The following is a 19,462-nucleotide window of genomic DNA, read 5'->3' as shown; positions in this document are numbered from 1 at the left end:
CTTGGCTTTTTACCTATTTTGTTACATTACAGTCTTTAGTTCAATGTTTTTTTTTTATCTGAATTCTATGTGATGGATAAGAACACAATAGTCTAAGTTGGTGAAGTAAAATTAGAAAAATATATACATAAAACTATTATTCAGAAATAAAAAACTATTAATTGGCATGTGCGTATGTATTCGCCCCCTTTGTTATGAAGCCCATAAAAAGCTCTGGTGCAACCAATTACCTTCAGAAGTCACATAATTAGTGAAATGATGTCCACCTGTGTGAAATCTAAGTGTGACATGATCTAACATTACATATACACACCTTTTTGGAAGGCCCCAGAGGCTGCAAACACCTAAGCAAGAGGCACCACTAACCAAACACTACCATGAAGACCAAGGAACTCTCCAAACAAGTAAGAGACAATGTTGTTGAGAAGTACAAGTCAGGGTTAGGTTATAGAAGAATATCCAAATCTTAGATGATCTCTAGAATCTCTCATGACCAAATGGAAAGAACATGACACAACAGCAAACTTACCAAGAGACGGCCGCACACCAAAACTCACGGAGCAGGCAAGGAGGGCATTAATCAGAGAGGCAGCACAGAGACCTAAGGTAACCCTGGAGGAGCTGCAGAGTTCTACAGCAGTGACTGGAGTATCTGTACATAGGACAACAATAAGCCGTACGCTCCATAGAGTTGGGCTTTATGGCAGAGTGGCCAGAAGAAAGCCATTACTTTCAGCAAAAAACAAAATGGCACGTTTTGAGTTGCTGTTCACAAGCGCAAACCATCCAACTTGAAGGAGCTGGAGCAGTTTTGCGAGGAGGAATGGGCAAAAATCTCAGTGGTAAGATGTGGCAAGCTCATAGAGACTTATCCAAAGCGACTTGGAGCTGTGATAGCCGCAAAAGGTGGCTCTACAAAGTATTGACTTTAGGGGGGTGAATAGTTATGCACATTGACTTTTTCTGTTATTTGCTTCACAATAAAAAAATTATATATATATATATATATATATATATATATATATATATATATATATCTTCAAAGTTGTGGGTATGTTCTGTAAACTAAATGATGCAAATCCTCAAACAATCCATGCTAATTCCAGGTTGTGAGGCAACAAAACACAAAAAATGCCAAGGGGGGTAAATACTTTTGCAAGGCACTGTAGTCCTCCTTTAAAATGGAAAAGTTCATAAATAAAAACCAGTTTCCATGTGCAAACAAACAAACAATCTGAAGAGCACTGGTTGTGGTTGATTTTATTTGGATCTGTCCAGGGGGACAGTTTGGTTTTGCAGATGCAGGGAATTTTCATTGCCTAGTGGCGCTGACTTTTTTATTTTAATTGATGTATGGTACAGCCAATACCAAACATATTGAGAAACTATGTTGTGTATATGGACACTGTGGTTTCCAAAGAACCAACACTGTTTCTATGAGATTAGACCACTGCCAGGAATATCCACATAATACACACAATCTTATATGGGATTATTGAAATGTTTTTCAATGGATGGACTCCCCCCCCTATTATCAATGGCTAGCCTTTTGCTGACCACACACGGCAATTTGCAGGCAATCCCAACCGAATGGACAAGGGGGAAACCTAAGAAGCTGGCTATACATGTGGTCATTTAATATCAACTGAACTTTTAATCCTATGTTGTGACTGCAAAGCAATTAAAGACTAATGCCACGTACACACGACCGGACTTTAGGGCATACTTTGACGGACTTTTAGAATGAACGAACTTGCCTACACACGATCAACCAAAGTCCGACAGATTCGTACGTGATGACGTACGACCGGACTAAAACAAGGAAGTTCATAGCCAGTAGCCAATAGCTGCCCTAGCGTCGTTTTTTGTCCGTCGGACTAGCATACAGACGAGTGGACTTTTCGACCGGACTCGAGTCCATCGGATAGATTTGAAACAGGTTTCAAATCTAAGTCTGTCAAACTTTTGAGAAAACAAAGTCCGCTGGAGCCCACACACGATCGAATTGTCCGGCGAAATCCAGTACGCCGGACCAAGTATGCCGTAAAGTCCGCTCGTGTGTACGCGGCATTAAAGCGATGGAAGGATGGGTCCCCATCTCCCTGTGTCAACGCACACTTTGATCTTCTTGATCCTGTTTGCCTGCCTTCAATCCAGCACTTTCGGAAACCGGCCAGCACTACACTGTCGATCAGTTACCAGCATGAGGGCTACTTGGACTGCCTGGACTTATTGCCATCATTGATTGAAATATCTGCATCACAGCAGGGTTTCAGCCTCTAGAGGGTGCACTGCTCAAGGATCAAACTGAGACCGATATCACCCATGACGGCTGCTGGATAATAAGACTGGTCTGCTGCAGGATTTTTATTGTTCCAGAGCTTCTTCTAGCTTTTATAGAGTGGCTGCCTTCCATTTATTCAGCATCATTTTATCCTTACATGGACTAATACCTGAACTTGTTGTGAAACATTAACTACCACCACCAAGTTCCCCCTCTCAGGAAAACCCAACCCACCCCACCCCCTTCCCCCCACCATGTTTAGTTATATGTACTCGGCTACATCCATTGTGCGCCCTATTAACCCCTTGATCGTTTATTTCTGCTGCAGGACTGTGAGTAACCTACATCACATAGACCCCAGATGTATATGTATAGGTCATATCGGCTGCGGTTGTAATTTGGGATAGGTTACCCAACTCTATGGGTTCATCCATACACTGCAGGCCAGACCTCATATGCTTGGTGAATCTCCTATCATGAGTATCTAGATGGGATGTATGGACTGCTTTTGCAATCTTCACTCCAGCCTTATCATTGTAATTGTTCTTGTAGTCCAGCAGCAGTATACACAACATATGATGTGATATCTACCTGAGCTGCCTGTATGTAGCGATCTATTGGTACCTGACACTGCTTTACCAATATACAGTATCTCACAAAAGTGAATACACCCCTCACATTTTTTGTAAATATTTTATTCTATCTTTTCATGTGATAACACTGAAGAAATGACACTTTGCTACAATGTAAAGTAGTGAGTGTACAGCTTGTATAACAGTGTAAATTTGACGTCCCCTCAAAATAACCCAACACACAGCCATTAATGTCTAAACCACTGGCAACAAAAGTGAGTACACCCCCAAGTGAAAATGTCCAGATTGGGCCCAATTAGTCATTTTCCCTCCCCGGTGTCATGTGACTAGTTAGTGTTACAAGGTCTCAGGTGTGACTGGGGAGCAGTGCTAAATTTGGTGATATCGCTCTCACTCTCTCATACTCTCTCTCACTGGAAGTTCAACATGGCCCCTCATGGCAAAGAACTCTCTGAGGATCTGAAAAAAGAATTGTTGCTCTACACAAGATGGCCTAGGCGATAAGAAGATTGCCAAGACCCTGAAACTGAGCTGCAGGATGGTGGCCAAGACCATACAGTGGTTTAACAGGACAGATTCCACTCAGAACAGGCCTCGCCATGGTCGACCAAAGAAGTTGGGCACCAGTCCTCCGGAAGGATGTGCTGGAAGTGGAGAGAGTCCAGAGAAGGGCAACAAAAATAATAAAGGGTCTGGAGGATATTAGTTATGAGGAAAGATTACAAGCACTGAACTTATTCTCTCTGGAGAAGAGACGCTTGAGAGGGGATATGATTTCAATATACAAATACTGTACTGGTGACCCCACAATAGGGATAAAGATTTTCTGCGGAAGGGAGTTTAATAAAAAGACACGCAGCCATTCACTAAATTAGAAGAAAAGCGGTTTAACCTTAAACTGCCTAGAGGGTTCTGTAAGAGCGGTTAGGATGTTCGGTTAGGTTAGTTTTTTATTTTTACTTCCTTCCACCTAAAAGATTTCAGTTTGTTTTTCAATTAAGTTGTACAGTTTATAGGTCACATTAAAAGTGGAAAAGTTCTGAAATGATTTATCTTTGTCTCATTTTTTTACAACACAGAAACCTGACATTTTAACAGGGGTGTGTGGGCTTTTTATATCAACTGTACGATGTGTATACTGGGTGTTCTAATGCTATAATAATGTTTACTACCCAATGCTGGATATACAGTATATGCAGCAATTTGTAATTTCCTTGTCAAAAGAAGTTTATTGAGTATACAATGTTATAAAGATACATAAAGATACATAAAGTAAGTTTACAAGGATCTATAAAGTAAGCTCATTGTTTTACAGTAGGGTTTATATAGGTAAATATCATGAAATTTCAAATATTAAACATTGGGTTCACGTAAACCTAAATTAAAGATATATATCATTTCCTTAGTAATTTTTGTAGGTATTTAAATGATTTATACCTACTATACATATTGTTTACTAGTAGAGTGTATATAGGTCAAATAAATTCTGATAATGAGCTTTAATCGTAAGGTGGAGAAAAGGAAAGAGAAAGAAGAAAAAGGGTTGAAAGGTAGAGGTATGGTCCACAAGGTTGTCCGGCTCGTCAGTTTATTATTCTTTTTAGTTCTCTTTGAAGCCTTAGAATGGGTGTCTCTGTAAGTCATTTAATCTGTTACCATGGCAACAGGACAGAGTCATTGAAATTTGACAGGAACTGTTGTTTTATCCAAGGATGCCAAAGTTTTTCAAATTTTGGAATTTGATTTTGATCGATGGCTACCATCTTAGCATGGGACATTGTATTATTCATTCTGTGAATTGTTTCTGCTAGTACCAATGTAGGAGATTTCCATGCCTTGGCCACTGTTTGTTTTGCAGCCGTTATTAGTTGGATCATAAGTTTGAATTGAGAGAGTGTTAACCATTCCGGTTTTAGATTAAGTAAAGTTAAATATGGATCTGGTTGTATGCAATTTGTAATTTCAACCACTTTCCATTTCAATATGTTTATTGGTTTTAAGAGCCAGTTCACACCAAATGCAGTCCAGTGCGTTTTTTTCTGCATCACAAAAACAAAAAAAAAACGTAGGTTACATGTTTCCAGTGGCATAGTTCACACCAGTGCAGTCAGTTCCAGGACTTTCTAGTTTCCGGAAAAAAAAAAAAAAGGGGGGGGGGGAGAAGAAGTAGAACATGCAGTAGAAGACATGCTGCATTTTTCCTGCACCAGACTGTACTGGAACGCAGTAAAACGCATCATAAAATGCACTGGAATGCATCTAAAACACACCAGACCCCAGTAAAGTGAAAAAAAAAAAAAGGAGTAGCATCTGGAATGCATCAAAAACGCACTGGAACGTGCCAAAAACACACATGCAGAAACGCATCCGAGACAGATCTGGAGTGCATTCTTGTGGTGTGAACCAGCCCTGAAGGCTTTATAAATAATAGAGAATGCATTGGCAAGGTCACTAATTATTGAGACTCATATGGTAAAACAGGAACAGCAGACCTGGGCATTAGGCAAATAAATCTTACTAGAGCAATATGGCATGTGGACAAGTCAACAGCACCCATGGGTAGTTTGGATGTGTTGCATAGAGGCTGTATGGTGAGTGATATATATAATGGTCTCAAATGATTTGGGTGCTAATAAAAGAAGAACAAGTGTGTAGAAAAAGAAAGGAGGGGAGTGAAGAAAGGTAGGTAAGGGGCGGGGCTTAAGGTAAGCGTCAGACTGCAAGGTGAACCTACAGTAAGCAGCGGCTCGCGATAGTGTTGTGGATCTACGGTGGGAAGATTAGTGGTGAGCCAAGACATTCACACATAAATTTTAGGAATCTGTAAAGTAGCTAGAGTGTTGGTTGTTTGCCAGAAATGCCTTTATTCTTTGTTTAAATTCTTAATAAAAAAGAGACTATTTTTTTTTTCTAACAATAGGAAAATATTTGCTTGTCTGCCAGTAGAATATAGTTTACCTTATTTTGTTGGAATCTATCCAGTTGGCCTTATATCACATGTATGCCTGGCGCCTCTCTTTTACTCAAGTATGAAAAAGTATTGAGAATAGTCAGTAGTTTTCTGTTCAGAATAGAATTGCAAAAGCGGCAGGACCACCATATATGCATGACATCACACCGTGCTGCATTCCTTGAGGCACATGTTGGCGTTTGTAGGATTAAGGTGAGCTGTCGTGGAGGGGACAGATACCATCTGGTGAGAACCTTGTATGCTGAATTTTGTGATGGGATACTTGAGGATTTGGAAAAGGTAGACCAGATCTGAGACCAGTCCTACAACCATAAATTTCAACCATTTCCCATCAATAATATGATAGGAAGGTTGTTGAAATACCAAATGCAACCAAACTTAATGAGTCTGATCGACCGGCAAAACACTGATCAATTTTATATATGAAATAGATTTCATAGGCTGATTCCTATGTGATCACAATTATGCATTCAATCAAAAACAGGAATCCCATTAAAGAATCTGATAGAAAGTAATCAGTTTCTACCACATTTGTTCGGGTGTTTTCAAATGAAATTCCCTGCATTTGTTTGAAAAAGAAAAAAAAAAAAAAAAAGAAGTTTTATTCAGTTATTTTTCGATTTTGACAAAACTTGATCAAAAACACTTATGTTGAAGTTTTTTTAAAATTTACCTTCAAGGCAAAAAATTTGACAAACTTGTCCAAGTCCTTCCGGTCTTGTGGGCTGAGGTCTGAGTCCATGGTGTCTGTAGGCCTGAACATGAGAAAACAACGTTAGCCAGACCACAAGGAGACAAACAGCAATGCATGAACCGGCTCACAGAATACAAATCAATGGATGGTGCACAAAAGGAAGGAAAAACCTGACCAATAATCAATCTGTGATATCCTTTCTCTGGCATATACTACAAACATGGATAGCTGGAATCAGTAGTAAATTAAACTGAAGCCACATGGCGATTCGTGCTTATATACACTTGAAGTCATTTATTGCATTTATTTTTCTTAGTGAGGAGAACTCTATCACCTTGAAGACTAATCCTTTTTTTTGACATTTGTTACTTACAAGATAAAATCAGTATTTTTTGCAAGAAAATTACTTAGAACCCCTAAACACATATATTAATATATATATATATATATATATATATATATATATATATATATATATATATATATATATATATATATATATATATATTTATTTTTTTTTCTTCAGTAGAGGCCCTAGAGAATAAAATGACAGTCGTTGCAATATTTTATGTCGCACTGTATTTGTTCAGCAGTCTTACAAAAAGCAACTTGTTTTTGAAAAATACATACAATTTAAATGAAAAAAAAAAAAAAAAAAACACAGTAAAAAAGTTAGCCCAATTTTTTTGTATAATGTGAAAGATGATGTTACGCCGAGTAAATAGATAACCAACACGTCATGCTTTAAAATTGTGCACACTCGTGGAGTGGCGACAAACTACGGTACTTAAAAATCTCCATAGCTGGCGCTTTGAAACCGTTTACCGGTTACCAGTTAAGAGTTACAGAGGAGTTCTAGTGATAGAATTATTGCTCTCGCTCCAACGATCGCAGCAATATCTCACATGTGTTGTTTGAACGCGAGCGCTTTGAATTAAAAAGTTTTTCTAATTTATTTTAATTTTATTTTTACACACACACAAAAAAAAAAAAATTTAACACTTTAATTGCTGTCAGGTATTTTTTTGGAGGGATCTGGGGTCTCCAAGACCCCAAATCCCTCCTTTGCACTTAAAAGCATTCAAAACTCCAAGTTTGGCTGTTTTGAATACTGACATTTTTTTTTTCTAAATATCTGGCTTACTAATGGCTTACTAGGTCTGAGACCCGATCATAGTCGATTCTGGCTTCATTCGGGTCTCCAACGGACGTTCCGGCTGGTCGCCCTGGCCTCCCAGTGGGAGGGCCTGGGCCAGCTGCAGAAGGGGGGGGGGATGAGTTGCGTCCCCTCCCGCTGCTTGTAATAACAGCTGAGCAAGTGATTAGCCAAATCGGCTCTAAAAAAAAACAGTAATCAGTCATCAACCCGGTACAACCACTTGAAGCAGGACGACGCATATATGCGTAATGTTGGCATGAATGGGTTAAAGGACCACCTCAACTACCCCAGATGGATGCCAATTTGCTAGATCCCCAACTAAACTAGATTGGTTTCTCCAAGAGTAAAGCAGCCTTGGACCACTTGCAGCTCCCTTGTGCAACATTCATCTGAATCCCCAACTTAAAAAGGTTTTTAAATCTTTTTTTTTTTTTGTGAAATAACAAAACATTTTGCACAGAGCAGCCCTGATCCTCCTCTTCTGGGAGCCGATTTCCATGAGGGCACCCAAGCGGGGTCACTCCCGAGTCCTGCTGCTGCATCCATAGACAGCGGGACTCAGCAATGGCCCCGCGTCACAGGATTTGATTGATAGGAGCAAGGAGCTGCAATCAGTCTGTCCAATGTGGAGAGGGACAGCGTCTGGAGCCGCTGTGCACATCGCTGGATTGGGCTCAGGTAAGAAAAAAAGGGGGGGGTCTGGGCGGGGAGCTGTAGCACAGAAGGTATTTCACCTTAAAGCATAGAATGCATTAAAGGTGAAAAACTTTGAGGCTTTACAACCACTTTAAGTCGGCGATAGATGGTTCGTATTTTGGGCGGTTCAGCAGGGACGTCTAATACCGCCCTTCCAGAACAACCGCTCTCAAGCGCCCATGGCGATCGGTGGTGCGGTGTGCCAGTCCAACACACCGATCTCGGTAAAGAGCATCTAATGGAGGCTCTTTACCACGTGATCAGCCGTGTCCAATCACAGCTGATCACAATGTAAACAGGAAGAGTCGTTGATCGTCATCCCCAGATGAGGACTTCTAAGTCGAAACGCGTCGGAAGGATATGCTGAGACCACTGTCGTCTTTTATACAAGCGCTTGATTTTACTGCTAAACACGTGAGTGTATTTCCTTTGCTTTTTATGTATTAAAATTTCCATACGGAGTTACACTATATGCTTTCCTCTTTCTTTTAATGATGGGGCTGACTGCCTATATCTACTGAGTCCATCCATACCTTACATCTGTTTGGAGGTCATATCTGGATAGAGCATCTGATCCCCTTGGTATATTATACCACAAAGCTTGATTGACTCACTAGATGTACACCTATTTGAGTTCAATCCCTCTGGTAAGCAGCTTCTGGTGTCTTTGGTGGTGGACCTACTATTAACTGTTATTACATCATACATATTTGAAGTTAAAGACTGTCACTATATTATATCCACATGTGGTTGAGGATTATCATCAAATATGATTGAAGCTTGTCACTGACTTTTTTCTTTTTTGGACATCACACGTCCAAGTTCCTCTGTTTATAGACATCACATGTCATAATAGAGGACTGCTTGGAGTATTTTTGAGCACATCATTTATTATTCACGTTTTTTGTACTCATATTATTTGCTATGGTTTATATGATCACATAAGCGCTGCACATTTCACCCAAAATGCCAATCAGTGCCCATCCCCAATGCCTGCCAGTGCCGCCTATCAGTGCCACCTATCAGTGCCACCTTATCAGTGAAGGAGAAAACTTACTTATTTACAAAATTTAATAACAGAAACAAAAAGAAAAACTTTTTGTTTTTCAAACTTTTAGGTCTTTATTTATTCACTTAGCAAAAAATAAAACGCAGAGGTGATCAAATACCACCAAAAGAAAGCTCTATTTGTGGGAACAAAATGATAAAAATTCTGTTTGGGTACAGCGTAGCATGACCGCGCAATTGTCATTTAAACAGCGACAGCGCTGAAAGCTAAACATTGGCTCGGGCAGGAAGGGGGTGTAAGTGCCTGGTATTGAAGTAGTTAATCAGCAAGCCATGATTCTTCGAGTTCATTTTAGGAAACTTGTTCTAGACCACCTCAGCACATTCATGCATATTATAATAATCAAAACCCACACAGAGGCTCGGTGGTCACTAATTAACACTACATATGGCCTGAAGGTGATATTTAGAGAGAAGCGCTAACTAGGACACCTCACACTGGGACAACAACAGATTACGTACGCACGTCCTGCCTGCTTTCCTATGGGGCCGACTGATACCAGGCTCAGCTTTTTGAAGCCAACCTTGCCATGCTCAGCAGTTTTGCAAAATATACCCCCCGGGCACCACAGAATCTAAATATTCGTTTACATATTTGAAGAGAAGCTCTGAGAGGACTCCCGAGGGTTCCGGAGTAATTAATCCTTATTAATTCTCTGCACTTCTACCTCCTGATACATTAAAGACATGCAGAGACAACATGAAGGAACATGAAAGGCTCAGAGACCTGGCATACTCTGTCACACGGAACACTGTGTTCCCTCACTGAGCACATCCAATGGTAAAAGTACACAGCAGTGAAGAATGTGCCAGTGATGCCAATAATTAGTAAAATTAAAAAGGAAAACAGCGCTCACAGAATCCCATTGCTGAGCTCCTTTTAACAATAGTAGTTGCCTTGATTTCTATGGCCAGAGCAAGTAGACAACAAGTGAAGTCAAAGATAAAGGAGAGCGCAAAATCTGGTGTAGCTGACCACATTTTTGTATATTGCTCCTACATTTTCTGGGTGACAAGTACCAAATCCTGTAGCGAGTTGATGTCCTCAACCTTGTTAAGCCACAACGAGATGGAAGGGGGGGTTGGATCCTCCAACAGAGCAATACAGGCTTTGGCAGCATTAATCAAGTGACGGAGGACCGATTTCCTATCGGTCAGTGATGGGAATATGAGGGCAGGGGAGAAGGAAGAAGGCAGGATCATCAGGGACCGGGAAGTCTATGAATTACTGAGCGAGTCTTCGTTCTTCTTTCCAGTAGTGGCCTAGTTTCAGGCAAGATCAGAAAATTTGGATGATTTTTTTTAAATTTAGATCAGATTTTTTTATTTTTATCAATTTTTTTTAATAAAATGCTTTTGGGAGTAAAAACATATCTTAAATTAAACCATCTTTAGATAGAATAATTTAGTTTATTCAGCATGAAATTGAGCTTAGTTATGCAGCATGAGGTTGTATATTCTGCAATATTTACATTTTCGGTAAACTCATTTAATGAATCCAAGCTCTGCAAGCTGAGATAACATGCACTGCATTGATGCATTCACACAATTTCACAGTAACCCTGAGAGAAAATAAAGTTCAAGAATATTCCTTTATCCCATTGTTTTGCAAATCTATGTACCATACAAACTGCATGATTGAATCGGTTCTGACATCGCTGTTTTACTAACCTGACAGCTTATTATTCTAAATAGGAAACCTTCATTTTGTTAGCAAATATTAAAGATTCTAACTACCAGGAAGAATAAGTCCTTACATTTAAAGAGCACCTGTCATTTCAGATCCATCATTGCAGCGGCTGTTAGCGGGCATCCACTCATCTGCTGCCGCCACGTCCCTCACCTTGTTGTGTCACTGCCGCATCACCAGCCATCCCATTAAAGCGAATGGGACTGTCAGTGAGTCAACAGTGGGTCAAGCCTTTTTGCTAGTGACTTAAATCAAATCCACCCTGGTATTGAAACCGGATTGTTATTGTTTCTCTTGGTTCAATAAAACCTGAAAAATGTACTTTAGGCCCAATTTGGACATTTTCACTTAGGGGTGTACTCACTTTTGTTGCCAGCGGTTTAGACATTAATGGCTGTGTGTTGAGTTATTTTGAGGGGACAACAAATTTACACTGTAATGCCCCGTACACGCGGTCGGATTTTCCGATGGAAAATGTCTGATCGGAGCGTGTTGTCGGAAATTCCGACCGTGTGTGGGCTCCATCAGACATTTTCCATCGGATTTTCCGACACACAAAGTTGGACAGCAGGAGATAAAATTTTCCGACAACAAAATCCGTTGTCGGAAATTCCGATCGTGTGTACACAAATCCGACGGACAAAGTGCCACGCATGCTCAGAATAAATAAAGAGATGAAAGCTATTGGCCACTGCCCCGTTTATAGTCCCGACGTACATGTTTTACGTCACCGCGTTTAGAGCGATCGGATTTTCCGACAACTTTGTGTGACCGTGTGTATGCAAGACAAGTTTGAGCCAACATCCGTCAGAAGAAATCCTAGGATTTTGTTGTCGGAATGTCCGAACAAAGTCCGACCGTGTGTACGCCCTATTATACAAGCTGTACACTCACTACTTTACATTGTAGAAAAGTGTAATTTCTTCAGTGTTGTCACATGAAAAGATAGAATAAAATATTTACAAAAATGTGAGGGGTGTACTCACTTTTGTGAGATACTGTATACAGGCATATCCCACTTTTAAGTACACAATGGGGATTATTTACTAAAGCTAGAAAGTGCAAAATCAGGCTCACTACTGCATAGAAACCAATAAGCTTCCAGGTTTTATTACCAAAGCTTAAAAAAAAAAATTGAAAAGTCAGCAGCTACAAACACTGTAGCTGCTGACTTTAAATAAGTACTTACCTGTCCTGGGTGCCCGCGATGTCGGTCGGCCGCCTGAGGCCGACCCGTCCCTCGGGTCCCGGCACCGCCATCCTAACTAAGGGAAACAGGCAGTGGAGCCTTGCAGCTTCATTGCCAGTTTCCTACTGCGTGTGCACGCGCGAGCGGCGCTCTGTGAATGGCTCCGTGGTTTTCTGGGAACACACACAGTTCCCAGAAGGCAACGCGGCCACTCACCGAGGAGCAGGACAAGCCGTGGAAAAGGAAGAGGCAGCTTAGGAAGACTAGCTGGGGTTAAAAGCTCATTGGTTTCTATGCAGAAGTGAGCCTGATTTTGCACTTTCTAGCTTTAGTAAATAATCCCCATTGTGTACTTAAAAGTGGGGTATGGCTGTATACAGTATCTCACAAAAGTGAGTACACCTCTCACATTTTTGTAAATATTTTATTCTATCTTTTCATGTGACAACACTGAAGAAATGACACTTTGCTACAATGTAAAGTAGTGAGTGTACAGCTTGTATAACAGTGTAAATTTGCTGTCCCCTCAAAATAACTCAACACACAGCCATTAATGTCTAAACCGCTGGCAACAAAAGTGAGTACACCCCTAAGTGAAAATGTACAAATTGGGCCCAAAGTGCCAATATTTTGAGGGCCAACCATTTTCCAGCACTGCCTTAATCCTCTTGGGCATGGAGTTCACCAGAGCTTCACAGGTTGCCACTGGAGTCCTCTTCCACTCCTCCATGATGACATCACAGAGCTGGTGGATGTTAGAGACCTTGTGCTCTTCCACCTTCCATTTGAGGATGCCCCACAGATGCTCAATAGGGTTTAGGTCTGGAGACATGCTTGGCCAGTCCATAACCTTTACCCTCAGCTTCTTTAGCAAGGCAGTGGTCATCTTAGAGGTATGTTTGGGGTCCTTCTCATGTTGGAATACTGCCCTGCGGCCCAGTCTCCGAAGGGAGGGGATCATGCTCTGCTTCAGTATTACATCATCATCATCATCATCATCATCATCCAGGATTTATATAGCGCCAACAGTTTACGCAGCGATTTACAACATTAGGGCATACAGTACAATTACAATTCAATACAGGGGGGAATCGGAGATCGGAGGGCCCTGCTCATCTGGGAGGGAGGGTCAAGTTATACAAAAGGGTAATAGCTGTGGGGGGGGTAGCTAATGGAGAAAATAGTGCAGTTGTTAGATGGAGGCAGGATAGGCTTCTCTGAAGAGGAAAGTTTTCAGGGATCGCCTAAAAGTTGATAAATTTGGAGACAGTCTGACAGATTGGGGTAGGAAATTCCAGAGGATGGGCGAGGCTCGGGAGAAGTCCTTGAGGCGGATATGGGAGGAGGTGATGAGGGAGCTAGAGAGCAGGAGGTCTTGGGAGGAACGAAGACGGCGATTAGGTTGGTATTTTGAGGCTAGGCTAGTGACGTAGCTGGGGGCAGAGTGGTAGATGGCTTTGAAACTTGTTAGTATTTTGAATTTAATTCGTTGGGCGAGTGGCAGCCAACAGAGGGATTGACAGAGAGGGATAGCAGACGCTGAGCGGTTTGTAAGGTGGATAAGTCTGGCAGCAGCATTCATGATGGACTGCAGGGGGGATAGTCTATTTAAAGGTAAGCCAATGAGGAGGGAGTTGCAGTAGTCAAGGTGAGAAATAACCAGGGAGTGAATCAGGAGCTTTGTGGTTTCATTGGTTAAAGGGACGTAGTTTAGACATGTTGCGGAGGTTGAGGCGGCAAGCTTTGGAAAGTGATTGGATGTGGGGCCGAAAGGAGAGTTCAGAGTCCAGGATAACACCTAGCACCCTGACATGTGGGGAGAAAAGTCAGGGGAAGAGGCACGTGGGGGAGGAAATATTATAAGCTTGGTTTTGGACAAGTTGAGTTTGAGGAAGTGGTGTGACATCCATACAGATATGTTACATGTACATGTAACATGTTGGCATTCATGGTTCCCTCAATGAACTGTAGCTCCTCAGTCCCGGCAGCACTCATGCATCCCCAGACCATGGCACTCCCACCACCATGCTTGACTGTAGGCAAGACACAATTGTCTTTGTACTCCTCACCTGGTTGCTGCTTGACACCATCTGAACCAAATAAGTTTATCTTGTTCTCATCAGACCACAGGACACGGTTCCAGTAATCCATGTCTTTAGTCTGCTTGTCTTCAGCAAACTGTTTGCGAGTTTTCTTGTGCATTATCTTTAGAAGAGGCTTCCTTCTGGGACGGCAGTCATGCAGATCAGTTTGATGCAGTGTGCGGCATATGGTCTGAGCACTGACAGGCTGACCCCCCACCCCTTCAACCTCTGCAGCGATGCTGGCAGCACTCATACATCTATTTCCCAAAGACAACCTCTGGATATGACGCTGGGTACGTGCACTCAACTTCTTTGGTCAACCATGGCGAGGCCTGTTCTGAGTGGAACCTGTCCGGTTAAACTTCTGTATGATCTTGGCCACCATGCTGCAGCTCAGTTTCAGGCTCTAAGCAATCTTTTTATAGCCTAGGCCAGCTTTATGTAGAGCAACAATTCTTTTTTTCAGATCCTCAGAGAGTTCTTTGCCATGAGGTGCCATGTTGAACTTCCAGTGATCAGTATGAGAGAGTGAGAACGATCACACCTGCTCCCCATTCACACCTTAGACCTTGTAACACTAACGAGTCACATGACACTGGGGAGGGAAAATGGAAAATTGGGCCCAATTTTGACATTTTCATTTAGGGGGTGTACTAACTTTTGTTGCCAGCGGTTTAGACATCAAGGGCTATGTGTTGAGGGGGATTCCACAAGGCAAAGTCCACAATACATAGCAGAGATTCATGGCATGTCTGCACATGCACCCCCTCACTGAAACACTGACTCCTAGGATGTGTGACTTGGCCACCCCAGGAGTCAGTGGGGGAAGTCCTATGTTTTTTTTTATGCCTAGGCAAAGAATAAGGAAGTGGTGGACAAAAAAAAAAAAAAAAAAAAACTACTTTGTTATTGTGTAACAGGGAGGTGGGATAGAGCAACAATAAAGGTAACCATCTTTACTTTCAAATCTCATTAGACTCAGACAATTATTACTGTCACCTTATCCTGGTGTAACATATATCCAATATCAGTTACAAGAAACCTGTAAATTACATATTCTCTTTGAATAAAAGCCGCACAGAGCTATTTATAGCCGTTTCTTTTTACCTTGGAGAAAGTTAGGAACTCGTCTATTGTTTATTTCTTCTTTTAGGCGACAGGCGTTCCGCGATTCTGTTTGTGCGACTTTACAATGATTTGTCGGGCGACAATCACAGCAAAATCGCACCACGATTTGAGGCCATTAAATATAACAGGGATCGCAAGGGTGTCCCATGATTTGCGGCAAATCGGTATCGCGGGCAGAATCACGGCGATTATGCCCACGATGCACAACATCATAGTGTGCACGGAGCCTAAAGCAGGCCATACATGGATCAAAATTCTTACTAAATCAGCTGAAATTCGATCCATGTATGGGCAGTATGATGATACTCAAGTCGACCCTTCGATCAACTTGAGTACAACCAGCCTGTCAGATTTTGTACATTCAATAACCGCCAGTGGCTACAGACACTAGCAGTAATCATTGTGTTCTGCTGGCCTGGCAGTCTCCCCGCACCCCCACCTCCTGCTTGCAGAACACAATAGCGCTGCTGGGGGAATAGTGTGATTTAACCACTTGCCGATGTACGTCCAAAGTTTGGCAGCGGATATCGCTGTTATGGTAGCAGCTAGCTGCCATAACCCCGGTATCCCCGTTTTCGTGCGACGGTCGGCTTTCAGATAAACGTGGTCTCTGTGGCGGATTTGCCGCGAGATCACTTTTATCGGTGGCGGGAGAGGGGCCCCCCTCCTGCCGCGATCCGGTGCCCTCCGTCGCTTACCGGAGCCGTCGGTAGTGGAGGAGGGGATCGCATCTGTCTCCTTGCTGTGCCTGGAGAGGAGTGGAGGCTAAGATGGCGCCCACTCGTCTCCATGACACTGCAGGGCAGAAGCGACGTCAAAACGTCACTTCCGCCCATACGTCTTAAAAGGCACATTTTTTTCAATGTCATTTTTTTAAATGACTTTTTTTTTCTATTGCATTTTAGTGTAAATATGAGATGTGAGGTCTTTTTGACTCCAGATCTCATATCTAAGAGGTCCTGTCATGCTTCTTTTTATTACAAGGGATGTTTACATTCCTTGTAATAGGAATAAAAGTGACACAATTTTTTTTTTTTTAAAAAACACTGTAAAAATAAATGTAAAATAAATAATAAGAATTTTTTTTTTTTTTTTTTTTTTTAAACCCCCCCGTCCCGACGAGCTCGTGCGCAGAAGCGAACGCATACGTGAGTAGCGTACGCATATGAAAACGGTGGTCAAACCACACGTTAGAGCGAGAGCAATAATTCTAGCCCTAGACCTCCTCTGTAACGCAAAACATGCAACCTGTAGAATTTTTTTTAAACGTCGCCTATGGAGATTTTTGAGGGTAAAAGTTTGGCGCCATTCCACGAGCGGGCGCAATTTTGAAGCATGACATGTTGGGTATCAATTTACTCAGAGTAACATTATCTTTCACAATGTAAAAAAAAAAAAAAAAAATTGGGCTAACTTTACTGTCTTATTTTTTTATTCAAAAAAAGCACGCTTGTAAGACTGCTGCGCAAATACGGTGTGAAAAAAAAGTATTGCAATGACCGCCATTTTATTCTCTAGGGTGTTAGAAAAAAACAAAACAATATATAATGTTTGGGGGTTCTAAGTAATTTTCTAGCAAAAAAAAACTGTTTTAAACATATAAACACCTAAAATCTGAAACGAGGCCGGTCCTCAAGTGGTTAGAAGAAAACAAAACAAAGTCAACTCCCCCAAAGGCACACTATACCTCAAGGGGAGAATGAGCAGGGAGTAGAGTCACAGCTCCTAATCTGCATGGAACCTTTGAAGACGCATACCAGGCAAGTAACTAGCCTTTTGAAATGCAGACTTCAGAAATGGCGCCCTGCATATGTTCTCTGTGCAGGTTTCTTGTATTGCTCAGTGATTACATATTCAGGCTCTCCTCCCTGTTTTGCAGTGCAGTGGTTTAAATTTACTGCTCTGTCACAATGAAAGTGGGCGATTCTGCTGATGTATTAAAAACAATGCACTCCCTGAATGGCTGATGTCTCCTCAGTTAACCGGTTTTAAGAAGAGAGAGTGAGCAAACGCCATGAAATACACAATTCCCTCTGGTGGTTAATCTATTCTACAGATATGTCAATTTGCTGCATTAACAAAAATATTTGAAGAACAATACAAAAAGAGAAGTCATAGCAGAAAGAACTGTGAAATAAGCAGTGCATTAATAACTCAAACAACGTCCTTTCCAAAAACACAACTCAAACAATGCGTTTTCCTTCAACCATCTAAAGAAACTTTGTGTTTTTAAAGGAATAGAAAAAATATGTGATATAATTACCTGCTTGGTGCAATGTCTTTTGCGACAGACCCAAATGGGACAGGGGCTTCTGGGGGGGGGGGGGGGGAGGGGAATTTACCCTACCTGCAGGGTAGTCTCTTGCCTAATGACTATGGGCCCTGGCTTTTGAGGATGCTACAGGCATTCAGGAAGATGTCCTGTTATACAATGCAAGATGACATGTTACTACCACATTTAAAGTGGTACTAAAGTCTCCTTTTTTCGGCTTTAAAAACAACAAACATGTTATACTTACCTGCTCTGTGTAGTTGTTTTGCACAGAGCAGCCCAGATTGTCTTCTCAGGTCCCTTTTCTTTGCTCCTGGCCCCTCCCTCCTGTTGAGTGCCCCCACAGCAAGCAGCTTGCTATGGGGGCACCCGAGCCGAGCCACAGCTCCTTGTGTCCATTCAGACACGGAGCTGTGGTTCAGCCTCGCCCCCCCCCCCCCCCCCCCCTCTCCTGATTGGCGGACCGCCACAGTACTCGTGCACATCGCTGGATAGAAAGTGGGCTCATTTAAGTATTAGGGGGGCTGCTGCACACAGAAGGTTTTTTATCTTAATGAAAAGAATGCATTAAGAGAAAAAAAAAAAAAACCTTCTGCCTTTACAACCCCTTTAACAGCCAAGGAAGCCATGATGGTCTCTGCCAACTTGAAACTCGGTGAGAAGATGGATGTGAAAAGAAAGCTTGGTAATGAGATTTGGACACATCTGGGTCTTCTTAAATGCTGGAGAACCGTTGCCGGACAGTCTGTGGTTGGTACTCCCCGATTAATCAAGGCGTGTCTAGGTGCCTAGTTGTTAATTTACTTACTGGTCAGTTAGTTAGCTGTTCATTAGATTGCTGTTTGAAGTTTGCATTGTTCATGTGTTGACTGCCCCCTTTTTTGAAGTGTATAAAAACCTGCATTTCTGTTCAATAGAGTGGTTCCCGTTTGCACCTAAGCTAGTGTCGTCTAGTTCCTGGGTGCAATTCCCAGTCTAATAGCTTGTTCCTGTGTCCGGCACAGTTTTGCACAGAGCAGCCTTGATCCTCCTCTTCTCAGGTCCTTGGCCGTCGCTCTGGGTGCCATCCCTTTGCTGAATGCCCCTAAAGTAAGCTGCTTGCTATGGAGGCACTCATGCATGCCTACTTCTGAGCCAGCTCTCTGTGTCCATAACACAAAGAGCGTAGCTCAGCCACAATCTTTGCTCTTTTCTCACTGGCTCTGATTGAGAACAGCAGGAGCCAATGGCTGCTGTATCTCAGCCAATGAAGAGGGAGAGACCCGGGAGAGCAGCTGCTTTTGTGCACATCACTGGATCAAGATTGGCTTAGGTAAGTATTAAGAGGGAGCTGCACACTGAAGGTTTCTTACCTTCATGCCTAGAATGCATGAAAGTAAAAAAACCTTCAGCTTTTAGAACCACTTTATGCTGAATTCCAGGCAGATATAGAAGACACAATATATTGAAGCTCTGTATTAAGCAATACATCGTTAAATGTATTTTTTCTATGCAAGTACCTGAATTTGAACTGGTATCGGTATTTTATATTGCCTTATAGACTTGCAGACTGGGAGAGGGAGAAACACAAGGAGCCAATCAGTTACACTGTAGTGCTCATGTGTTAATAATGAGCATGCTGATAGAAAGAGAGA

The 19,462-nt window shown here is 42.0% G+C and overlaps 1 protein-coding gene across 6 annotated transcripts in view; it reads right to left on the bottom strand.

Moving 5' to 3' along the window:
• Positions 1-19,462, bottom strand: part of ATG13 (autophagy related 13) — a 65,604-nt gene that overhangs the window by 43,858 nt on the left and 2,284 nt on the right. For all 6 annotated transcript variants that reach the window (XM_073604298.1, XM_073604299.1, XM_073604300.1 and 3 more), the window contains exon 2: positions 6,522-6,603. In XM_073604298.1, coding sequence (XP_073460399.1) covers positions 6,522-6,590 — 69 coding nt within the window. In that variant the 5' untranslated portion in view covers positions 6,591-6,603. The remainder of the gene's footprint in view (positions 1-6,521; positions 6,604-19,462) is intronic.

This window comes from Aquarana catesbeiana, linkage group LG11 (genome assembly GCF_042186555.1).
Source record: "Aquarana catesbeiana isolate 2022-GZ linkage group LG11, ASM4218655v1, whole genome shotgun sequence".
NCBI classification, from domain to species: Eukaryota; Metazoa; Chordata; class Amphibia; order Anura; family Ranidae; genus Aquarana; species Aquarana catesbeiana.
This window is presented reverse-complemented; position numbering and strand designations above follow the sequence as displayed.